General features: G+C 48.1%; 1 protein-coding gene across 1 annotated transcript in view; it reads left to right on the forward strand.

Moving 5' to 3' along the window:
- Nucleotides 1-17,645, forward strand: part of CUX2 (cut like homeobox 2) — a gene marked incomplete at its 5' end in the record, with an annotated part of 62,692 nt that overhangs the window by 28,163 nt on the left and 16,884 nt on the right. The window contains 3 exons of the mRNA XM_081338910.1: nucleotides 9,689-9,799; nucleotides 10,002-10,049; nucleotides 16,271-16,349. Of these exons, the coding sequence (XP_081195036.1) occupies nucleotides 9,689-9,799; nucleotides 10,002-10,049; nucleotides 16,271-16,349 (238 nt within the window). The remainder of the gene's footprint in view (nucleotides 1-9,688; nucleotides 9,800-10,001; nucleotides 10,050-16,270; nucleotides 16,350-17,645) is intronic.

A 17,645-nucleotide genomic window follows, 5' to 3' on the forward strand; every position in this document is an offset into this window, starting at 1 on the left:
TTTGCGGTTCTGGCGGTGAGATCATCCCTTCCGGCATTTAACTTTTGTCTTAAGTGAAATTTTTACTTGGAACCGGGCTTTAAAACCTGCCAGGCAAGACTGCTTGCTTGTTTTCTTGCAGGGGTTTCACGACCCAAACTAAGTCATATTGTGGTGTTACCTAGTTTGAGTCGTGAAACCCCTGCAAGAAAACAAGCAAGCTCAGAGACCACCAAGGGCCCCTTGTATTCCGAGATCCTTTGGCCCCGGCGGGCAGATCTCATCCCCTCTGTGTGGGTTGCCAAATCTCTTCCCGGCATCGCCAGCAGCTCTCGTGTCAAATGAAATAATAAGTCAGAGGCAGAAAATGTCTCTTCTCCACCTACAAATTGGTGGCTGCCATTAGCCGGTGAGTTAAGATGTCACCTAAAACGCCTCTGCTCTCCTGGCTTCTAAGATGTGGCCTGACCAGCCAGATCCCATGTGGGGAGTGGGGGGAGGAACTGCCCGTCTTTGAGCAGGTCTATAATGCAATCAATTCCGTATCGCGCAAGTGAAAGAGCAACATTTATTTAATGTCTTTTATGGAGCAGCTGAGTTTTATCACAAATCACATTCCATTTCCATTTCGCTGGGGACCCCTTGAAGGCTAAAATGCACTTACTTTTCTCCAAGGAAATTTACCAATTCCTCAATAGAGGCCCATTTGCCTCTCTATGTGAAATTGACACATTTATTGAATATTAAGCATTTGTTCCTTGCAGCCCGGCTCCCCCCCCTTTCCCCCCCAATTTTATTGTGTTGCCCTTAAAAGTCATTAGGGGAAAGATATATCAAAGTGTAATAAAGAATTATTTACTGTACCACGAAGAGAATTGGATCACTCCAGATTCCTTCTCTTAGGGCTGCTCGTCAATCTCTTTCCACCCCATCCTTTAGCGAAAGCAATCCGATTGTCTCTTTTTGTATTTACTCACGCCCCCCCCTTGCCCACCCCCCATAGGGTACTGGGCAGCATTCACTCCCATTTCAATATCTTCCTCCTTGGATTGAAAAGATAGTTACTTATTCACTGCGGGCGCACAATGGGCCGTCCTAATCAGTGCAAGGGGGTTGTTGTTTGCTCCTCCTTCCCCAAACAGTTGAACTGGGGTGGGAAACACACAAGCACAAGGACTCACCCTTAGGCTGACATCCAGAAATGCAGAATGGACCGTGGAGATGGAAGGGACCTTGGAGGTCTTGTAGTCAAGCAGGAGACCTGCACCACTTCAGACAGATCATTGTCCAATCTCTTCTTCTGTCCACGACACCTTAACCTATTGATTATGAAGGTAAAGTATGGATTAACGTAGTATGTTACGATAACCGTTGGCAACAGACCATGATTAAACAAACTATTGGGACCCAGCCTCTACATCAGGCTTTTAGGCCAGCAGTCGCCACCTTGGCACCTTCAGAACCCATTGAGATGCAACCCCCATCACACACAGCCATCGTTAGAAAGCTGGTTTGTGGGGAAGAGAAGCTGGTCTCTTAATTTCTGCTCCACAAGGCTTGCTCTCCAGAAGCCCGATGTCTCTTGGCAAGCAAGGGAGACGCTTGAACCAGCCAGCAGCAGGTCTTCCTGTGAGCCAGGGGAAGTCAGCAGAGGGCCATGTAATGCCAGGTTCATGGTCTCAGGGCATCCACCTTGTGCTTGGTGGAACCCATCCTCTCGAGAACACCTCCGTCTCCGTGCACACCGCTTCCTTGCAGCCATTCCATCAACCAAAGGAGCCCCGGGGGTCCAAATTATGTCCCCCAGACTCTGAGGTTGCAGTTTACACACAGAGCAATACTTCTACCGTTCCAGGTCAGGACCATTGATGGTCCTCATCGGGTTCGTATCTCCCCAGCTGCAGCCTCCAGATGGCTTGTCCAAGCTGGGGGAAGCAGGCAGGCAGGGAGGTTAGGGCGTGGAGCATGGAGCTTGTGGCCTTTGTTTGGCTGAAAAGTGGTGACAGTCGTGGGGCTGGGAAGGCTTGAAGTGGCCAGGGATGTGATTTTCCTGGCTTTGGCATTGATCCTCAGCGTCTCTGGTTCAAGGCTGGCTGCTTCACCCACCGCCTTTTTTTATTTGCTTTCCGTGTTGCTTCTCTTGGTTGGTGTGAGAGAGAGAGAGAGAGAGAGAGAGAGAGAGAGAGAGAGAGAGAGAGAGAGAGAGGGAGGGAGGGAGGGAGAGAGAGAGAGAGAGAGAGAGAGAGAGAGAGAGAGAGAGAGAGAGAGAGAGAGAGAGAGAGAGAGACTCCCACATTCAGGGCAGACGAGATAAAATGAGCATTTCTTTTTTTTCTTTTTTTTTGTAATAGGGGGGCTGGAGAGGGAGAGGCAAGAAAGGAAGAAAGAGAGACTTGGGTTTAATGGAATCCAACTCAGATTTTGATCTGATCCTGGGCAGATGGCGGGGTTGAAAGCGAGTCCCTGGACTGAGAGCAGCCTCGCAGGAAAGAGATGAATGCCTCTCCCTCCTCGTTGCCCCCCAGGGGCAACGCACAGTGAATCGGAAGAATTGCGGGCTGCCAGGAGGATGTGAAGAAGGGAGAGAGGTGGGAAGGGACCAGGCATGGCTACATCAAGGGGGATCGGCCAGTCCCCTCTCTGTTTAAGGGGGGGCATCGTATCCTTTTTACATCTCCCAGATCGACCCACCCTCCCCCTGCAGCCAAACCTACATCATTGTAAGGTTTTTAATGGCTCCTCAAAATCAGAATCTGGGTTCCTTTTGCCCCGGGAACTCAGTGACCCCGAAATAAGGTGCGAGAGAAGCTGGCCGACTGGTTCTTACCCTCAGCAGCCCAGCAGAACCTCCAGGGGCAGGAGCAGGCTATCCTTGCTCCTCACCTACTGAGGACCAACGGTTGTCCACTTTCCTGACCCTCCTTTCTAGGTTGCGGAAGCTCATCAGGCCATTTTGGGGAGGGGGCTATGGGACTGAAGTGCCCTCCTCCATGTAGCCGGGTCGTCCTTGCTGTGGGCTGGGTAGCCTCCTGGATAATCCAGCCCCCCAGCTCATCCCCATTTATAGGTGGGGAGAAATACTTGGCAATAGTTAGAGGGGATAAACAGCTTTTAATGGAGTTACAGGGCGATTTAATGGGCATCATAAAACTGCCTGCATCCCTGGCCAGCTTTTATTATTGACTGGACAAGCCTCTTTTCCTTTTGCTGTGTGGTGGGAAGATGGGGGCAGAGAGAGCTGGCCTGGGCAAGTGGCCACTCTTTTCTCCCTCAATTAATGGGGTGGCGGTGGTATTCTCTCCCCCTGTAGGAGTGCAAATGCACACATGTACACAGGCGTGCAAATCACCCCCGCTTGTGTGGAGGCCTGTGCACGCCCCTAGCAGTGGGAAGCAGTCTTGGGGGACCCTTGAAGCTGGCTTGCAGCTCCCCCAGAAGTGTGCCGCGCGTCTCCATTGCAGCAAAACAGATGTTCACCTTGTTTCTTGATCGGCTGTTAGATGAGAAATTTATTGTTCTTGCGCCAGGCTGCTGCGCCACCGAGTCTGTGGAGGCAGAGGGTGGGAGCTGGCCCCGTGCCAGCCCAGCACTGTTTTGATGAAAGCCACCGAAGGCCGGGCCGGGTTCGAAGGCGCCAGCAGTAATGCATCGGCGAGACGCTCCTGATTGGGCGATTGATTGGACGCTGATTTGATTTATTGATCGATAGCCCTCAAAAAATTTGGCGTCTCAGAAAGCTGAGGCTAATCTTTAACTGCTGCAGTTCTCTCCAGAGATCGTTTCTTTCTCCCCGTTCATTCTCTGCCTCTCTCCCCCACGTCCACTTTCTCTCCGCACAGATACCTATCTGCGGGCTTGTGTGCATACATGGGGATGCTGCGTGTCCATCCTCTCACGCGTGCAAACATGCCAGGAGAATTCTGCCTGGATGCGTATGGTACTTCTGCAGAGCGTGTGCGTTTTAGATGTGCTTGTACGATGGGGGTTGATGGGCGGGTTTGAGCCTTAGGCTGATGGAGGATGCTTGAGAAGGGATCAAGGAATTTGTAGGAGGTACCGGAGCTTCTCTGAACCCCACAGTGTGTGTGTGTGTGTGTTGTGTGTGCAGCTGCGGCCTTCCTGCCTCCCCGCTCACTCCCTTTCCACCAGCCCCAGCAGACAATCGCCAGGCAGGCAGGCAGCCACAGAGTTAGGGCAGATCTATAAATTGATGGAATTCAAAGCCTCCAGCATCGATTACCATTCTAGCAAAAAGGGAGAGATAGAGAGGGGGGGGGGATAAAGCCCAACAACAACAACTACCGGTGGCGTGTGGAATGGCTGATTATTTTTAGACAAAGATTTTGCCCCTCTCAGCAGCAAATTTTTCTTTTTCCTTTTTTTTTCTTTTTTTGCTGAGCCCGTCACTTGCGTTAGATGTCTGCTCTTGATTGCAATTAGATCCAATGCAGACCCCCAGTCCTCCTTGTTTCCCCCCCAAAGATAAAACTGTGCCTATGTGATTTCCCCCCCACCCCACAAGTTCTTGTCTTAAGCCTCCTCTTTTGTTTCTCGGGTGCCTCTAAACCACGTTTACAGCCCTGGATAAAGGTTGCCTTCCCAACAGAAGTCTGCTCATTGTCTAATTGCGTTAAGGATTGTCGGGTTAGATTTGAGGTGGTTTGCATCAACTTTGGGAAATCTGGCGTCCTTCCTCTCTAGCCTCCAGAACAGGGCTTGTCCACCGTGGAAACGTTTCAGACGGTGGGGACCTCAAGTCCCAGAATTCCCTAGCTGGCATTCTCCAAGGCTTTTCTCCAGTGCCTGCTCCTAGAATTGCCCACGGTAGGGTCAACGGTGAGACTCCCAAAATGCTCTTGGAAAGCTTTCTGCACCCTTGTGGTAGGTAACAGTCTTGTGGTGTCCCCAGACTGCTCTGGCGTTGACCCCCTTGCAATTCTAAGAGGCTTTTTGTCCTCTCCAACCATGGTGGTGACTTCATTCCCCTCTTATTTTAAAATCCAAGAAACCTGTCCAGGTAATCAGGCGTAGTGCCATTGACCCAAAGCCTTTTATGCTGATTAAAGGTTGGTAGCCCTCCTCCTCCTCTTCTTCTTCATCAAGCTGCTGGCACCCGCAGGCAGCCGGGAAAGTCAGGGGTGGGCTGGGCGATGCCATTGCAAACTCCGGTTGGAAAACTCTCCAGCGACTGCTGTTTTTCTTTCTGGGGGAAATCTAATATATCGATTAGCTTTCTTCAGAACAGCATCAATAAAAGTGTATAACGGCTGGGCCCCGTGGCGTCTTCCTCCTGCCATTTAAAAGCCCCCACGCTGCCTCCCCCCAACAGAGGCAGGAAACCGATGTCAGCTTTTACCTTGAGACCCGCCAGCGGGCATGGCTCCTCCTGGTCTGACCAGCCTTGGCATTCCCAGAATCCAGCGGGCACCGCCAGCAATTTCCCTCCCCAGGTTCTGCTCTGTGGAAAGAGATGGGCCGAGGCAACTGCAAAGGCTGCTCCTTTTCTGGAGCTGCCGAGGAAAATATCCCTCCATCGTCGATCTGGAGTTAAGGACGCCTCTTCCTGGCACACGCGGGCATTCCCTTCTACCTGCTGGATCCCATGGACTGAGGGTCTGCCTCGATTTCCAATCCCAAAGCAAGAAGGGGTTAAGGACGTCGGCGGGCTCCGGGGAACTCGGATTGTCAGTCTATCAATAACCAGAGAGCAGTCATTCTTTCAGTCTAATTATGAGCTTTCCTGCCTAAATTGGCAGTTAAATTGTAGCTGACAAAGTTACAGCCGGAGCCTGAGACACATTCAAATGGCTTTTTTTGGGTGGGTGGGTGGTGGAAGAGTGGCAGCATATGTTATTTTCAGTAGAGGATCCTGCAACTCAGATTAAGCTTTGGGAAAGCTGCCAGTCTCTGATTGGGCTTTTTATGGAGAAGATAGAAGTGGAAGGTTTCGCAAGGAATTTCCGATTATGTCCAATTTCCCAGTATCAGAAGCACTGCAGAACAGAGTTATTATAGTTATGATTCTGAATTCAAGCCTGCTTTAGGTTGATTTTAGGGCAGGACAACAAGCAATGAATGGAAATTAATCAAGGAGAGAAGCAACCTGGAATTGAGGAGAAGCTTCTCGACAATGAGGACAATTAACCAGTGGAACAGCTTGCCACCAGAAGTTGTGGTTGCTCCATCACTGGGGGCTTTCAAGAAGAGACTGGACAGCCATCTATCTGGAATGGTATAGGGTCTTGAGCATGGGGTTGGACTAGAAGACCTCCAAGGTCCCTTCCAGCTTCTATTCTGTTCTATTCTATTCTATTCTATTCTATTCTATTCTATTCCGTTCCGTTCCGTTCCATTCCATTCCATTCCATTCCATTCCATTCCATTCCATTCTATTCTATTCTATTCTATTCTATTCTATTCTATTCTATTCTATTCTATTCTATTCTATTCCACTCCACTCCACTCCACTCCACTCCACTCCACTCCACTCCACTCCACTCTGTAATCTATTCAGGTTTTTTCATAACGCAAAGGAGAGACTTAGTCTGGAATTTGTTCAACTTTGCTTATCTTCCTTGGGGCTCAGCCTTGAGGACTAGAATCCCAGCTTTTGTTGCAAAATGTACAAACCCCTTTCTCTCATCCTGTTAGGTTTCCTGCCTTCCCTTTGTGCCCCTTCCCCAGGAATGGTTCTCCCTCCCCTTCTCAGATGGAAAAAAATATATCCAGCATCCTTATTGCTGACAGGCTCAATTTTTGTCCAACTTGAGGAGCTTGATGAAATGTTTTCAGGGGGAGAGGACAATTTCGCTGTAATTAGAAATGCTTTTTTTTAACACAGAGAGACACACTCGGGTCTGTGGGGTAGTAATGTTGGGGCACAATCGGATATTAGTGGTTGATCAGTTATCTGGTAGGATTGTTGCTGCCGGGATCTGCAATAATAAGCTGCTTGATTAGCTGATTTGCATATCTTTTGAGGACTGGAATTTGGTATTCTCGTCTCCTCTCTGTGCATCTGTGGTTGGAAACCTCCCCGGCGTGGGGAACAAGCACCTTCTTCCAAATGGCCCCTTCCCCAAAATTGCACTGCTGTCCTTTCTGCCTGACTTGCACCTGAGCCAGCTTTGGGCAGACCTGACCCAGCCTGGACAAAATCGCAGCCTTTGGCCGTTCCTCTTGACCGTCTCTTCCGCAGGAGAGCTTCCCTGTCTCCAACTGGCATCCAGCAGCCGTGGGAGGGCATGGAGCGAGCTGGGCATGTGTCCACTCGGCTCTGCCCTCCTGGACATGGCTGGCTGGGGAATTCTGGCAGTCGGAGTCCACAGGCCTTAAAAATGGCCAAGGTTGGGCCTCCTGCTCTAGACCGGATGCTGTAGTGACCATTTTGCTTTGCAAGCCACACAAGCTCCGCCCTGCAGGTATTTTTGGACCTTGGTTGGCCAACCTTTGACCTGGGGAGGAGACCTCCAGCAAAGATCTGCCTGCCTCCAGGTAACCAACCAATCTAGGTGGCTACAGCCACTTAGTTGCTCCTGTGCCCCCCTCTATACTGTCAAAGGTGGGAAGACTTTCGACTTAAGGCCACCTGTTGAGTTTGCTTCAGAGTTGAGACTTTCAGTTGGTTGGCAACCATGCTTGAAGTTTTGAGCTGGGCTGGAGATGGAATGAATGAATATGTCCCTTGCAATTAGGCACAGTTGTCTTATATTCCCTCTTCCTCTGCAGTTCCGTTCATTTGTCCCCAGGCTAAACCTTGAAGGCATTCAGCTCCCCAGCCAACTCTTTTTTGTGTTTTGGCCTCTCCTGGAAGAGTCAGTCCCCGGGGCGTAGCAAAGCCCTTTTGAGATGGTTTCACACACACCCCTCCCCCTCTTCTCGGCTGTCATCTCCCCTAATCTAAAATGGAATCTCTGGCTTCGGATGCTTGATCGAAATTGTTGTCCTGGCATCTCAGACGGAAGGACAGCGGTTTTCAGAGGCGTGCAAGATGTTTGTTCTCGGGGAAGATAGCAGTCTGGAGGGGTGGGGAGCCAGGCCAGCGTTGAGAGGGGCTTTTCGTATCAGGAGGTGGATCTGCTGGTGACTCTGGCAGTGCTAATGAGGAAGTTGATTCATTCGGGTTAACTCTTCGTCCGGTTGTGATTAAAAGCCATAGCCCAGTCAGCTTCGTAGTTGGGTCACTGAAGGCCCCCAGTTTAGCCTGCTTGTCCACTCCATCACCACGTGGTCTGTTCGGGGGCGGGCATTTGTTTGGAGATTGGGGGGAGGCAGAATTTGGACAGGATCCTATAGGTTGTCCCTCCCTCCCTTTCTCCCTCCCCCCCCTCTCTCCCACCCTCCCACTGTCTCACTCTGTCCCTCTCTCTCCCCATCCTCCCCCCATGGACCATGTTTTTATATAGTCTGCTCCCCTTTCCTTTACATCCAACAACAAAATATTTATAAAAAGATAAAGGTTTCCCCGCACATGCATGCTAGTCGTTAGAAACCTGCCATCCCTCCGGTTTGCCGGAGACCAAAAGGAGCTTCATTGGGCGACTTGGGCACGCAATCGGCACCCCCTGGTAACGGACTCCGTACATCTTTAGCACCTGGAATTTACATAATCCGTAGGAAAATGATTGATGGCTCCTGGAAAAGGGCCTGTCTACCCAAGAGGCGGTGGCTGTGTAGCTGTCTTGCGCCCCTGTCTTCCTCTTCCTTGCCTCACAAAGATGGCAGCCCCTTTCCTGCCTCTCTGCCCTAAGGGAGGGGCTCTGTCATTTTTGAAAACAACCGTCTGGCTTTTCCTCCATAGACTGGCTGGGGAATTCTGGGAGTTGACGTCCACCCATCTGCCCACGGTTGAGGAACACTCCTTGAAAGTATTTCAGCCACTACAAGTGGGCTACAAGGGATAATCTTGATGCCCATTGCCTCTCGGTTCTCCAAGTCAAATGAGTTCTACCCAAGTCAGCCTTTTTTCCCCGTCACCCTCCCAAATCCCATGAAATTAAAAAGCCATCCTCTTTAATTGAAAAGATTATTCGCAAACACTAAACCCCCCCCACCCCCCACACACCTACCTAAATTAGTTACAATCTGGTCATCTTCCTTCTATGGTGCGGATGGTAGCATGGACTGCAATATGGTGCTCTTATTATTTTGACACGATTGCTATGTTTTCCTTACAGTTGCTAAGAAAAAAAATCCAAATAAATCTGCTTATTAAAAATATTGATTGTTTCATTAATTCAACCCTCCCATCTGTATTTATCTGTTTACATGCAAATGGATCTGATCTGAGCTTGTTCTTCCTTTCCGAATGTGCAATTTATTCTCTTTTTAAGATATTGGAATTGTTAGGGGAAGATGGACTGACGGGCCTCAGTAGGAATATCGTCCTTTTCATGAAGAATTGGCTTTGTCCTATTCCATACCTTGTCTGCTCTTGAAAGCCCAGGTGTGGAGGTTGTACGGATTTAAGGTCACTGGGCCTCCAAAAGGAATTGTAAAGTTTTCAAAACTCATGGCAGGACTTGATGATTGTTTGCTGTATCCTAAGTCAACAGTTCAAATGTATCACCAGAAACCAACATTTGTGGGTGCAAAAGCCTCACCCCCCCCCTTGTGCCTTTCGATGCTCAAGGTAGCGTTGGAAAATATCTCAGGGAAATATTGGCATTTCACGTTCATAACATTTCCTTTTTTGTTTCTTTTGTTCCAGAAGGAACTGAATTCTGTGGCTTCTGAACTGGCAGCCCGTCAGGAGGAAAGCGAACATTCCCACAAGCATTTAATTGAACTCAGCCAGGAATTTAAAAGAAATGTACCTGAGGTATCCCATCTTGCTTTTCCTTAAAGTTTCATTTAAGTCAATCTCCTCCTCCTCCTCCTCCTCCTTGCTTGAATATGGCCACAAATATTGTAAAAGTGTAAGCTGAGAAACTAAGTTAAGATCCACATTTTGAACCTCCTTGCCTTAGATGTCTAAACAAGAGAATTCCCATCCCTTCTTTTTTCCCCCCCGTTTCCTTCAGGCGGTTCGGGATATGGTGGCTCCTGTCTTAAAAGGTTTCCAGGCAGAGGTAAGAAGAGACCAGTAACAAGGTACTTTTTTCTTCTTACCGTGGGTAGAAAAATTTGTGAACCAAACTGTGGACTCCAAATTGAGAAAGAGAGCAAATGCAATGAAAAATGGAAGCTCTTGTTCAAAATGCAAAGCTTGCGTCTGCTGTAGATCTGAACAAACGTTGTGGTATTTGCAGATATTTGGAGTTGTGGGCCTCCCTTTCTCTCCACCCTGACCCTCCTCACCAAGTTATTGAGAGAATGAAAAGGAGGGATCGTGCGTCCCTAAGCATGTTGAAGGACATTTGTGTTGCGGTCTTACAACTTCCATGGCATTTTTTCCTTATTTCAAGCATCAAGTTTCTGAAGGACTATAATATGGATTTCAAGCAGGATGTAGATATGTGGCTCCCCCCCTCCCCCTGCATTTCATCTATTCAAACCTTAAGGCCACTTTATATAATCAGCAGAATCTGCATTGTGAAATTATACCCTCAATGTCTACCATGGAGAGACTGGGCTGCGTGTTTGAAGCCAGTGAAAAACGGTCTTTCTGTATGGATATAATGCAAATCAGAGATGGCTCAGCCAAACAATGGATGAATCGGTTTCATTTTTTATGAAGAATGGACTAAATTGGGCATTCAGCTTAGTCTGTAGATCTTCTGGGAGAAGAAGAGGAAATGGATTTAGATGACCATCAAGAGCCAAGAATGGCTTTTTCTTGGAGAAAGAGAAGTAGGCCACCATCTTGGGGTGCAGCCCTGACCTGTTCATCCTGGCCAGTGACCAGGGATGATCTGAGCCTTTCCTGGGAACTGTTGTGTTCTTGCAGATGTTTATTACCCAACCAGATAACGTCATCAGCGCTCAATCTCTGAGGCTAACCTTTGGAATTGGCTAGTTAGAGCTTGTGGGGCCCTTGGGGCCAAAGTCTTCTCCCTTGGACTGTGTGAAGGGCCAAGGCCCATCAGCAAAGAGCAGGTCAATTTCCAAGTAACATGTCTCTGGAGAGTCTCCATCTTCCAAGTCATGGTTGTCCCAAAGGTACTTTTTCCAAATGCCAATTGGACTTTTTTGTTTTTTGTTTCTCCCTTTGAAAACATTTTGCTTCTCAACCAAGAAGCTTCTTCAGTGCTAACTAACTGATAGGGAATGGAAGGATTTATATTCTTCGCAGTCATCTGGTCGTTAGCACCCCGAGGGCCGGGTTGTTGGCTCTCAGAGTTGTTGAGGCCACTTAGGGGTTTACCTATATCCCAGGAGCTCTCACCTTGGGGATTTCCAGGTAGAACGAAGGCAATGAATACGATTGCTCAGAATCTAGAGATGGAATCCAAATGGTGACTCAACAGAAGGTAGGAGAAAAAAGGGGTTCCTACCAGCCCTTTTGCAACCCCGGAACATCTGCAGGATCTGTCTGTGACTATCCCCTTCATTGCAGACCCCTGGTCTTGGGAATGGGGGCAGTACCCCCAACCCCCCCCCCCCGCCTCCCCGATGACCATGTGGATTGTTAGCAGTCCTGGGGTTTTTGTAAATTGCGAGCACGTTCCTCTGCTGAAGGGTGAGATGAACGAATGAATGGCAGTGCCACTGCCCAGGAGATGGGCAGGAGAGGCACGCAGACTTTTTCTCGTATCCTGATTTCGATAAATAAGACCCCAAGTTTAATTTTTCCATCCCAGGGAAGACAAAGGCTGCTGGTGACAGAAGGGGAGCAACAACAGATTGAGATGGCCAAAGTTCTTTTTTTTTTTTCTTGGTTTGGCTTGGTTGTGTTTTTTTTTTCTTTTCTTTCTTTCAGACGGCGAAAAGAGCAGAGCCAGAGCCTTGCTAATTACAAAAGTTGCTTTATGAAAGATAATTCAAAGCAATAATTTAGCAAACATAATCAAGTAGCACAGATGGGGATTCTGATGAATAGTTTGCAACATGCAATTAGCAGCTCTTGCAGTTACATATCATTAACCCTCGGAGCACAAAAATTATTTTCTCATTATTAGATGAAAAGGTAAAATTAAGCTGACTAGACAGTTAAGGAACAAACTACAATTAATTACCTTCATTTATTACAGTCATGATTTGAAACTTCCTTTTTTTCCTTCTCTCTCTCTCTCTCTTTCTCCTCCTTCTCCTCCTCTTCTTGGAGGGATGAAAATATCTAAATTAAAAGTTGAAATGAAATGTAGGTGAAACATTGACTTGATAATGGAGCAAGAAGTCAAAAGAATCATGGCTGGTCAGCTAATTTCTCCTGTTTCTCAGTTGCTGAGAAAAAAATAGTTTTGAGATAATAAATTAAGGGAGAAAAGGCTCTCACATCCTGAGACCGTTTCAAATATCCAGATTCTCAGCCACTGGACCGCTTCATCCTCAGCTAGCTAAATTTCAAGAATCTGCTTTCTCTCCCAATTCAGGATTCCAAAACTGCTTCCTTGCATATTTTATTTCTTGGATTTATCCCCTGCTCTTCCACCACAGAATGGCTAATGGTCAAAAGGATGCAAAACAAACAGCTTAATTAAAAACGACCATTAAAAGCATAATTTACATAATGCAGTAATTACAAGCGTAAAACAGCACCAAGCCATATGCTAAAAAGCCATTATTAAAACAATGCAAAAGTGCTAACTTGAAAAAAAAGAAAAGAAAAGAAAGGCCCCAGAGGACCTGTGTAAAAAAAAAACAGAGCGACCAGCCACAGATCCAGAGGAGTGGGGTCCCCAGTTTCAGAATACCAGGCCATCTTCGGAAGCGAGTTGGCTGTTTTCTAACAAAAAGGGTGTGTCGACACAATTTGGGCCACCGATGGCTGTTCTTTTGAAGACATCACTCTTTCATCCCTGCCCATTTTACGCCATTCTTTTAAAATAAAAGCCGGCCCCTTTCTACCCGTCAGGCTTTATGGAAAGGTGAGCTCAAGGGCACCCCATTTATTCCCCTCGTTCTCTTTGCCCTTTAGCTCTTCCCTAGATAGAATCGCAGGGCTGTAACTGCACCAAGTCCCGCAGCTCAGCCTTGAGTCCTCCTCCGGCGAGAAAATACGTCAGTGGGCAGAGTGTGCAGCCCATACTCCCCAGCAACTCCCCAAAAGTCACAACTGATCGGTCGTTTGGAGGCGCCAGGAGCTTTTGGAGGAGAGCCCTGGATTCTGCGGGAGACCTTGCCGGAGACCTCCGCCTTGACCCCAGCTGATGTTCCCACCCAGGGGTGGAGGAGAGGGGAACCAGTGGCAGGAGGGAGATGGGCTTTGTTGAAAAAGTTGCAATGAGATGAACGTCCCTGGGGAGGGTGAGAAAAAAGGCTTTGGCACAGCATTGTTGTGTCTGTCAGGAAGTACGATGACAAAGTGGACGGCCAGCAGCAGCAGATCTTGGCTGCGTAAATTATTAAAACTCTTCCCCCCCCCCTCGTCTTCTCCTTTAAGTCAACCATTGCTCCATTTCTTGTTAAACTCTTTTTTGCTTTTAAAGCTCGAATGGGAATCATGTATGGACGTCCTTTAAATGGTCTTTTCCATGTTCCCACTTCAGTGTATTTTTCCTTTCTTAATGCGAATTAGGCTCGGCTTGTATTTTGCCCTCTATTTTTAAAAAATTTCTCACTTTTGAGGGGGGACGTTCAGACTTTACACCCGCCGTCGGGGCTTAATCTGAGAGAGAGATTGCTATCAAGTCATCTCTTCCTCTCCTGCCTTTCTCAAGATATTGCTGATGCCAGGAGAGTTGGAAACTCTGTTTTTTCCCCAACTTTAGTTAGTTCAACTTATTTTTTACAAGAGAGGTTCGAAGCCAGCATAACACTGTAACGCTGAGTCAAAATTCTGTGAAGGTTTTTTAAATTTCTTTGAAGAATTGGCTTGTTATGTCCGCCATCAGAAGTTGCTTATAGATCCGTTGCCTAGAAGAAATACGTGTAATAAGCAACAACTTTCTCACTGCACTAAATGCTGGGGAAAGCATCCTTATTTCTCCAGGTATGCCTTCTATCTTGCAATCCTCCTGTGCCCTCAGCAGAATTAGAGGAAGGCTCCGTGGGATTCCCGTGTGCAATTTTGCTGCTTTTCTTTTGTTAAGGAAGCCATCCATGGAGGGAGGGAAAGAAGGAACGACCAGCGGTGGGGCATCTCTCTCTTGAATCAGGGCCTCTTCGGGGGTCTGCAAAGTTGGCACCACCACCAAGGAGGCCTTACAAGGACAAACGGGCAAAAGTAGAATTTAGGGAGCATTACTGTTGCGCTGTCGCTGCTGCTGCTGTTATTATGAAGCGGCCATTTGAATTAAAATATCTAACTGGGTTGTTTGGAAAAGCCAGTGTAGTGTTCAAGCTTTCGTCAGTTGCAATTACATTTAAATGCAGTGTTGCGTTTTTGAGCTGTTTGTGTATAAACCTAGGCAAAATATCAACGGAAAGATTGAAGGCAGGAGGAAGGAGAGGCAGAGGCAGTAGGCAACTTTAAAAAAAAAGAAAACCCCAACCCTGTCCATTGCAATAATATTTTTTGCTTCTCAGTGTTGCAGAGAGAGAGAGAGAGAGAGAGAGAGAGAGAGAGAGAGAGAGAGAGAGAGAGAGAGAGAGAGAGAGAGAGAGAGAGAGAGAGAGAGAGAGAGAGAGAGAGAGACGCCTTGATAAGGTATAATCATAGCATAGAGGCCGGTCTGACAGTAGTAATTAATTAGGCCATTATGTATTCTATGGTGATAATTGCTTTGCTGGAAAATCACCAGCCATGGAAAGGACCCGGAGCAGAAATGTAATTCATCAATCTTGTGTGGTTGTGGAGTGCGCAGTTGTGTTTTCTCTCACCTTGAGCCGAGTGTGTGCAAGGCAGAAAGAAAGAAACATGCAGAGAAGGAAAAAGTTAATGATACGTCGATGTTTAAAAGTCAGAGGAGGCTGGGAGGGAGGGGGCTCAGATTCCGGGGAGCAAAGAGAGAATATTTCGGAGTGCGCTACATTCACCCCCCCCCCCGGCTGATCCTCTCGGCTTGACCAACCTCTCAGAGCTTCTCTGCAAAAGGGCTAGAAGCAGACGGTCCTACGCAAGCATCCCTCGGTGGGCTGGCTGGCTGTACTCGGGGGCTCTGGGGCTCTGGGGCTGTCTTTTCCAGGACTGGCTTGAGCAAACTCGGAACGGGAGCCAGGGAGGCGTCACTTTGTTCGGGGAGCCAAGCCAGAGCCAGCTTCCTCCGTTTACCTGGCTTCCCTCTGTGGAAGCTCCTTTTCCTTTGGGTTCATTGGACAGCTGATGAAACATCTGGACTTGGACCCAGGATGGAGTTTTGGGGTCTCTTTGGTTTGCTTGGAGCCACCAAGCCGTTCTTGCAGCATCTGAGCCAGGGCTCTCCAACCTTGGCAAGGGATGAGAATCCTCAAGATCTTCAAATTGGGGTGTCTGGGAGCTGCAACAGGCAAGTCTAGGATCCCTTGGCATCACCAAAATGGGTGGATTCTTTCCCTCCTCATCTTAATATCTGATCCACCCATCTTTCCATTTCTCCAGCTATCAAATTATCATTCCTCCAAGTTCGCCTTCGCAATTTTGGAACCACAATTTCTGGACTTCCAAAAAAAAGGAATGTATTGGAGGAACTGCTTCCCCTGTTTTATAACTGTGACCAAACCAGGATAGAAGCTTCTGCTTTAGGCCAATTCTGGGTTTGTGGAAACTGACCACGAATTGCTTGCTAATATTTCTCTTCCATCTGAAAGTGTAAAGAACGAAAGAAACATGCATGAATGCTTAAGGTCAGGCAATCCCCACCAGGAATGGGAGGGAAGCAGCAAAGGCAGTTTGCTCTGGTGACTGGAGAATTGTAAATGCCTGATGCGTCCCCGCTGAATGACAAGCAATTTAGATTCAGTCTTGGGTGAAAGATTTGCAATCTCTTTTTTTTTGCCTTTTAAGATTAAGGGGTTGGGGGTGGGAGATCCCTCCCTCCCTCCCTCCCTCCCTCCCTCCCTCCCTCCCTCCCTCCCTCCCTCCCTTCCTTCCTTCCTTCCTTCCTTCCTTCCTTCCTTCCTTCCTTCCTTCCTTCCTTCCCAGAGCTTTGCTGAGGTTGAGGTTGGATTCCTAGGGGAACGAACATGTGCAATTGCAAATGTAACTGGGTATCTCCTAATTTTATGGAACTTTTCCTTTCTGATTCCCCAAACCAGGTGCAGCTTTTATCCTGGCGGTGCCCTTTCTCTCCCTGGTTTCTCAACTGTAGTCTTGTTTTTATGTTTCCCTCAGGTGGTTGCTCTCAGCAAACGGACCAAGGAAGCCGAGGCAGCGTTCCTGAGTGTTTACAAGCAATTAATCAAAGCACCAGGTAGGGACGCTGGGTCTCCTTCTCCTGGCAGGCTGGGGAAGGGTGGATGCGCACTGCGTGCCTTGGAAGCCCTCTTGACCTAGGCAAGAACTTTAGGGAGATAAGGAAGGTGGCCCTGTGACTCCTGGTCTGGCACTGAATCTCCAACCAGAGAAGCACTCCCTGGCCTGAAAACAGCTTTGTGGCAGAAGACCCTCTTAGGAGTGGAATGGTGAAAAGCAGAGGGGCCCCTGATCTTCCAGGCTTTCCAGTAGCCATTGCCTGACTGAGTTCCTCTGTTTAATCAGCAAAAATGCCTGCATGTTCTAATATCTGTTACATATTTTAACTCCAGTTGGGCTTACTTACCGGGCTGCTTTGTACATGCCCTTCTTTCCTCCTCCTCCTCCTCCCCCCCCTTTCGTCTTCCTTGCTTCCTTTCGAAGCTTGAATGGCTTCTGTCTGTGCAAATCTCACCCGAGGAAAAGTGTGATGCTCAGCAAGTGTTTTGATACACTGAGCCTGGGATTCTGCGTCTGTAATTACAGGAAGGGGGGGGAAATATCATAATTTTTTCTGATATTGTTCACCCAGATGTGGCATGGGGAAGCAGGCTAGGCGTGCATCTCTGTTGGACATGGAGAGGAGAGGGAGGGTGGAGAGGAAGCAGTAAAATCATGTTAAAAGCATAATTAAAGTCATTGTTGAGAATGGATTGATTTAAGTCTCATTTTAACTCATGTGGCAGCGACAACTGATTTCTTCATTGTCTTTGGCATGCATCGCTCCCTCTCGATGGGAACACAGCGGGGGGGGAAAAGTAGTTTGCTAAGTAAGGATCGGGCTGTGCATACGAGGGAAACCTAAATACTTTATATAGGAGGTGGAAATTTGGGAAGTTTGCCAGTGTCTACGTATGGCTGGATAAACCCCTTAGGTTGCTTATCTGAGAAAGAAGCTGGATTCCTCAAATGCCCGGGGTTGGAGGTTGACCACAAGATGCGTAGCTTCAATCCTGCTTCTAAGAGTCCCCAAAATTGCAGACTGAAGATGCAACTTTGGATCTGAACCAGCAGGTTCTTTCAATCCACACAATCAAAGTGAAGACAGAGGAGACCTCCTAAAGATGGATTCTTGCTTGTCCAGACATGAGCAATTGCCCCCGTGCAAATGGCTTCATGAGGGCATCTCCTGGGCCAGGTGCGGACCCCCTGGGTGGGCACTTAGGATCCCTGGCTTCTTTGTCTGTGTCCTGGTTGCCTGTGGGAAGATCTGCCTCCTGGGTGCAGAGAGTGACCCACACTTTGAGTTTCTGTC

Source organism: Vipera berus, assembly GCF_964194415.1.
Source record: "Vipera berus genome assembly, chromosome: 14".
Classification (NCBI taxonomy): Eukaryota; Metazoa; Chordata; class Lepidosauria; order Squamata; family Viperidae; genus Vipera; species Vipera berus.